At 47.8% G+C, this 7,111-nt stretch overlaps 1 protein-coding gene across 1 annotated transcript; it reads right to left on the reverse strand.

Moving 5' to 3' along the window:
- Positions 1-497: 497 nt before the first annotated feature.
- scrt1a (scratch family zinc finger 1a) lies at positions 498-5,718 on the reverse strand. Its single transcript, XM_078425834.1, has 2 exons — positions 5,052-5,718; positions 498-3,067 (listed from the first exon to the last, which is right to left on the reverse strand). The coding sequence occupies exons 1-2, from the start codon at positions 5,203-5,205 to the stop codon at positions 2,340-2,342; spliced, it is 882 nt and encodes a 293-aa protein (XP_078281960.1). The 5' UTR covers positions 5,206-5,718; the 3' UTR covers positions 498-2,339.
- Positions 5,719-7,111: the final 1,393 nt, after the last annotated feature.

Below are 7,111 nucleotides of genomic sequence, written 5' to 3' on the forward strand. Positions count from 1 at the left end.
ATATTTTAAAGGCAGAGATAGATAGATAGATTCTTGATTTGTGCGGGTGTCAGGGGTTATGGGGAGAAGGCAGGAGAATGGGGTTAGGAGGGAGAGATAGATCAGCCATGATTGAATGGCAGAGTAGACTTGATGGGCTGAATGGCCTAATTCTGTTCCTATCCCATGTGACCTTATGACCTTATGGAAGTGCCTTAAAGGTGATTTTTGTAAAACCACATATCGTACATGTATCAAAAGTCACTGAATTGCTCCTATAGTCAGCAGCCAATACTCCATCCTAGATTGAGACAACCAAAGGCAGCCAATGTCAAAATGGAAGATTCATCCTCTTAAATCCTATAAGACTGCATTGAAATTTCCCAGACAACAAAAGAGCAGACTTGGGCAAAAATGCCGGTTTCCAAATCGTTGCAATGGAATTGCAAAGCAGGCACGCCATTTGGAAAAATAACAAGGCACGCATTAATAATTGTCTTTATTAATTATCACTGCTCCTTTTTAGCTATGAGTGCGCCTTAATATCTGGTGTCATTGTGCTTACAACCCTCATTTCAATACTGGCTTAAAAATTCCCGTGAAAATTTCCCCCCAGAAACTGGGAAGGTTATAGACTTTTTTTTTTTTTACACAACTTGTAAAAATCCTGCTTTGTCTCCAAGTTGCATATGTTATTTACAAGGCTCTACGCGAAATGCATGCATCCCGTGTGCATGTGTGACCCGAAGATGGTTAGAAATCACAAACTCATCTACCTGAATTCGGTAGCAATGGGTGCTCCCGGGCGAATTCTTAATGGAAACAAAAAGACGGCGTTGGGAGTGCGTTAAAGGTGATTTGTTTTAAACCACATGTCGCTCATTTATCAAAAGTTACTGAATTGCTCTAAACAGCAGCAAAAAGGCCATCCTAGACTGGAAAAAACAAAGGCAGGCAATGTTAAAATGGAAGATTCATCGTCTTAAATCCTATAAGACTACATTGGAAAGTTCCCTGATATTAATCAATAATTATCCTAAATAACTGCTTTACTATTCAGAATACTGGATTAAAATGTACCTGATTCATCTGCTTATCCAAATACTATCTTTGTCTTAAAAATAACATGCATCAAATAGTTATTGCTGTAGAGCAATATTCAGGCTTTGCGTGAAATATTGCCCTCAAAACTGTCTACATTATTTAATTCTTATGATATTTTTTTTTGTTCATCTTCTTGCAAAAGGTTCAAAATATAGTTATCTTACAATTGGCATAGATTGAGTACAGTTGCATGCATAAAATGCAGACTCCGACAAAAAATAATCTAACAAAAGTGTTCGTTCTCGCTCTGAAAGTGGCAAGCGCTTTGGCATGTCAGGAACAGTTTGCCAACCTGTTAAGTACCGAACTGATCGATTCAAGGATTAATTCCACAAGTAAAACAAACAGACGGATAAATAAATAAATGAACAAACAAGCAAATAAATAAATTTAAAAAAAGAGAAATAGATAAATAAATAAATAAATAAATAGATAAATAAATAAATAGACAAATAAATAAGTAAATAAATAAATAGACGGGTCGATAAATAAATAGATAAAGTGCAACTCAATGACATTAGAAACTTCAAACTGAGGTTCAATAGGTCGGTTCCAAGAGTCTGTGGGTAAATAAAGAATCTAGAAACAACCAAAACGTTTTGTAACCGGTAAATGTTACCTCAAGAGAAATGGGTCTGGAGAAGGGGAGGGAGGGAGGGGGAGGAGAGGGAGGGAGGGGGAGAGGGAGGGAGAGAGGGAGGGGGGAAGGGGGAGAGGGAGGGGGGGAAGGAGAGGGAAGGAGGGAGGGAGGGAGAGAGGGGGAAGGAGAGGGAGGGAGGGGGGAAGGAGAGGGAGGGAGGGGGAAGGAGAGGGAGGGAGGGAGGGGGGAAGGAGAGGGAGGGAGGGAGGGAGGGAGGGGGGCGTGGTTATTCTGATCGTTGGCAAAAGTACATTATAGTCTTCTGTGTGTTTTTAAAAAGGTTTGACCTCTGAATAGTGACAAACACCGTAACAGCCTTGGCTGAATTTCAGCGAGAGATTTGGCGGGGGCGCCGGTGATGTCCATAAGCTCGAGTTAGGAGGTTGCTTTTGTATAAAGTCAGTCCGAAGAGATGCAAGCAAGAATATTTCGATCTTCGGCTCTGATAGAAAATAGTTTCAATGTGCTATAACACCTAGCAATGTCCTACTGGTTTGTATTTCGTGTTTTTCTTTTCCGTGTTGACTTGCTGTTTGGAGGGGGGTTGGGGGGTCATTTTATTGGGGGGTGGGGGTGAAAGGAGGGGAGAGGGAGGGGGATTAGAGGCGGTCATGCATCAAGCTTCCACCGCATTCAGTGCTGGCACGGCGCCTTTAAAACAGGCGGACTCGTAGTGTTTGTTCAGGTAGGATTTCAGCGCGAAGGTCTTGTGGCAACGTTTGCACTTGAAGTGCTTGAAGGCCGAGTGCGTCTGCATGTGGGCGCGGAGGTTGGATCGGTCGGCGAACGCCTTGCCACAGTGAGCGCAGCCGAACGGCTTCTCGCCCGTGTGCGAGCGCATGTGACCTTGCAGGAGCCAGGGTCTGCTGAAGGCCTTCCCGCAGATGTCACACTTGTGCTTGAGGTCGTGGGTGAGCAGGTGCATGGCCATGGCCGGCATGGACACGTAGACCTTGGCGCAGGTCGGGCACTTCTTGGCCATCTTGCTGTCCAGGCTCCGGTGCGTCTGCTTGTGGCGGCTCAGGTTGGACGACGTGGCGTAGGTTTTGCCGCAGTCGTTGCATGTGTGTCGCTGGATGGTGTTGCGGGAGCCGCCGACCGCTTTCCTCCTCGACCTGCCGTCGGTGATGAAGAAGGCGTCCACGGTGTAACCCTCGCTCACCGCCTCGTCCCCGTTGATGTAGCCGCTGGAGATGCCGGACTGCGGGCTGTCCGGCGCCTCCGAGTCCGGCACCCCGTAGTCGCTGGGCACTGTTGCATAGAGAGGCTCGGGCGAGGACAGCTTGATGGCACTCTCGGGGTCTCCATCGTAAACGGAAGGTGTCAGATACTCGGTGATGTACCCTGTGGCGGCACAGAAAGACACACAGACCTTTGTTCACTTCCTTCATTGAAGACGGGAGGTCACGGAAGGATTCATTTAAATACAGACTGCTGCTTTTTTTTTGTTGCAGTTTCTGCTATTTATATACCGCAACTAGCAAACTGCAGTTTAGAATGTATTTTTAGCAACATTACAAGCGGGCAACAAAAGCGAGGCCCATGCGCTATCCCTATAACCCGCCTCGCTGAATGACTTCACACAGTAAGCGGGCCAATAATAAGCACATTTCAGTAAGCTCCGAGCAGCAGTTTGCCTGTGTTATATCCGAATAAAATAATGGCTTTTAATTCGACATAACTCTACTCTCTCTCCCCCTTCCCTCTCTCTCTCTCTCTCTCTCTCTCTCTCTCTCTCTCTCTCTCTCTCTCTCTCTCTCTCTCTCTCTCTCTCTCTCGCGCACACACACGCACACACACGCACAAACACACACACGCGAACACACGCACACACACACACATACACACGCGAACACACACTCACACACGCACACGCACAAGCACACACGCGAACACACGGACACACACAAGCACACGCACACACTCACACACAAACACACACTCACACACACACACAAGCATACAAGCACACACTCACACACACACACACAAACACACACTCACACACACACACACACAAGCATACAAGCACACACACACACTCACACACAAACACACACTCACACACACACACACACACACAAGCATACAAGCACACACACACAAACACACACACAAACACACACTCACACACACACACACAAGCACACACACACACACACACACAAACACACACTCACACACACACACACACACACGCGCGCACACACAAACACACAAGCACACACTCATACACACACACACACACACACACACACACACACACACACACACACACACACAAACACACATACACTCAGCGACTATCGCGGGAAATCGAAGGGTCGAAATGAGACCGGGCCGCATTCCAGTAAATGATACTCGATCTATTAGCGATCAACAAGCTGTTTCCTCTCTCACCGCATCCGAAACATTCTCGGATGTAAAAATCCAATTTGGATCCAGCGTTGGGTCGGGAGGGGGAGGGGGAGGGGGGAGACTGTACGGATTTCATGCCCCGCCAGTGAAAGCCTATTGTGTCCCTAAGCAAACATTGCGGCGCCCTGGGACAAGGTGGCCCATAGCTCAGCGTGTCGCGCGTGTACCAATAAATAAAGTTACCGTGACCTTCTGGGAGAAGGGAGATATAGTGTGAAATAAAATCAAAGGCCCCTGGACTCAGATCCTTTGTTAACTCGCATCCCCCAGAACAGGAGTCAACGCTGAGGGACAAGTATAACTCGGGGGTTGAATCGATTTTTGTTTGAATTTCATTAAACTGAAGATGCAACAAGCATGAATGTATTGGCATTAATAATATATGACGGCAGAGATTGGCTCCGACAGCTGGAGGAAGGAGCAGAGCACAGTGGAGGCACTAGGCCTCGGCTCTTTCATGTACTGCAGTCTCTTCCAACTTTCGCTCCCTCCAGCCGGTTGCTACACGCGAGGCTCTTGGCCGGCCCTCTCTACACGCACAGACCAACACACCGTGCCTTCCCGTTTAACTCCCACCATTTATCATCGAGCCCGATGTTCAGCTTGGACAATATTGGAGGAACATTTCTCAGAGAAGGGCAGCCCGCACGAAGAAACAATGCGATCAATGAAAGCACTATTCCCGCACAAATACCTAAAAATACCACACGCAATGCGTAAAATGCTTATAGAGGCTTATTCCTGCCTGCAACCTTGATGCAGTTATCCGAACAAGGATTTTTTTACCTCCCCCCCTTCCCCATGCGTATGATTGGTGTCATTCTTTGCAAATGTGGTGCGGAGATTGGAAAAGACCGGGCAGCGCTGATGTTCGACACAGCAACACATCAAAGGGACAAGAAGCATTTACCTTTCTCGTGCAATCGTGTGGTTAGACTCCCAACGTTATTCGCGGCTCCTCTGCAGTAGGGGTTATCGTAATCTGAAGTCGGCGATGGGATACTGGTGGTAGGGGATGGGAAATCATCCAGTTTGACTTTCTTTACCAGGAAGGAACGCGGCATATTTTTCCTTCTGCAGACCCGTGTGGAGCAGAGGGCAGGTGTGAGTTTCCGTCACGAAGAGCTCCCAGCGCCTACAATCCGCTGGGTTGTAGAGTCCCGGGTTCAGTTTGAGTGCTGGATGGCCTCCCAGCGCCTTCTTATTACGGAGGGGGGAGGGGGTGGGGTGGTGGGGTGGTGGGGGGGTGGGGGTTGTGTTCAGTTTCAGCGCCGGACAGCTCCCAGTGAGACCCTACTTAAATTTCAGCAGTGCCCAGTTCCCAGCGACTCCTTTGACCTGGTCCCTGTGTAGATTTCAGCACTGGACAGCTCCCAGCGACTCCTATGACCAGGTCCCTTGCTTAGATTTCAGCACTGGACAGCTCCCAGCGACCCCCTTGCTGAGGGTAAAGTCCCCGCTTCTCAATTGCAGCACTGGACAGCTCCCGTGCTCAGCGTGAAGTCCCCTCTTCTAATTTCAGCAGCACTGGACAGCTCTCGGCGGCTCTGCTCTGCTCCGCTCCTCTCCTTCCCTCACTGAACGACGGGAATGAATTCTACAGGCTGTGAGGTCAGCAGCTGTAGGTTTTTATACAGTCGCGATCAGGTGGTAAATGGAAATGCTTAATTCAGTCCATCAAAAATTCTCTCTGGGGGATCCACATTACGCCAGACGAGCTCAATCTTTTGTTTGCGGTCGCCGCGCTCTCCCTCTCTCCGATGCACGGATCTGTACGGGTTCTCGACCCGCTTTGATGTGCGATTCCGAGCAGTGCTCAAGCCGAGCTCAAGGTTTTATCGTGTCCGCTGGAGTCCGGGGGTTTATGGCTTCAAGCCTCATTCATACCGAGTGTGAAAGCCCAGTGCAAGAAAGCTGCACCGTCAGACGTTGCCTCTTTGATACCAGCTGCTACGTTGAAATCTTTCTTGCCTTCAACGATCGAAGAGCGCCAGAGAGCTGTCGAACATGCAATCGGGCCCTTCGGCCCACCTTGCCCATGCCTACCAAGTTGGCATATTAGACTAGTCCCATTTGCCTGCATTTGGCCCATTGCGTCTAAACCCTTCCCATCCATGTATCTGATCAAATGTCTTTTAAAATTCGTAACTGTATCCACTTCCACAACCTCCTCTGACAGCTCATTCCAGATATAGACTGCCCTCTGATTGAAAAAACAAATGGCCCTGAGGTCCCTCTTAAATCTCTTCCCTCCCACCTTAAGCCTACGCCCTCTAGTTATAGAACCCTCTATCCCGGGAACAAGACTAAGAGTGTTGACTTTTGCCATGTCCCTCATGATCTTGCACACCTCAATAAGGTCACCCCCTCAGCCTTCTACGCCCCAAAGAAACAATCCCAGCCTATCCAACCCCTCTCTATAACACAAGCCTGCTAGCCCAAGTAACATCCCAGCGAATATCTTCTACACCCTCTCTGATCGAAGAATGCCCAGTCTCCAAGTGAAGAAAAGATTTGGGGTTTATCCTTTTGTTTTGATATTGACCCGTTAATGTCACCGTTTATGCATTGATCTGTTTTCTATCGAATTAACAGCCAATGGTGATGTTGTTGAAAACATTATGGTAGATGTCGACATGTTTACAATGATGGGAACAGGAAGGACATTGGAGGGTCAGGAGGGCCACAGCTATAAGATTAAGCAATGCATTTTAAAACTACCTGTCTTAGACACTTTTCAGGAGAGAAATAAATCTCAGGAATTCTCTACCCTGGATGCTGGATCAACGGGGGTATTTAAAGAGGAATTTGAAAATATCAGGGAATCAAGGGCTATTGTAATTGACAGAGAAGGATATGGAAGAGTACATCACAGGAACAGGTCTTTTAGCCCACAATGTCTGTACCAAACTTGATGCTTAGATAAGCAGATCTCTTCTGCCTGCCTGTGATCATATCCCTCCATTCTCC

Source organism: Rhinoraja longicauda, chromosome 2 (genome assembly GCF_053455715.1).
Source record: "Rhinoraja longicauda isolate Sanriku21f chromosome 2, sRhiLon1.1, whole genome shotgun sequence".
NCBI classification, from domain to species: Eukaryota; Metazoa; Chordata; class Chondrichthyes; order Rajiformes; family Arhynchobatidae; genus Rhinoraja; species Rhinoraja longicauda.

Excerpts from the sequence above, each read along its gene's own strand:
- scrt1a (XM_078425834.1), bottom strand. The coding sequence starts at position 5,205 with ATGCCGCGTTCCTTCCTGGTAAAGAAAGTCAAACTGGATGATTTCCCA. Across the intron at positions 3,068-5,051 it reads CACACGATTGCACGAGAAAG|GGTACATCACCGAGTATCTG; the intron begins GTAAATGCTTCT and ends GTGCCGCCACAG.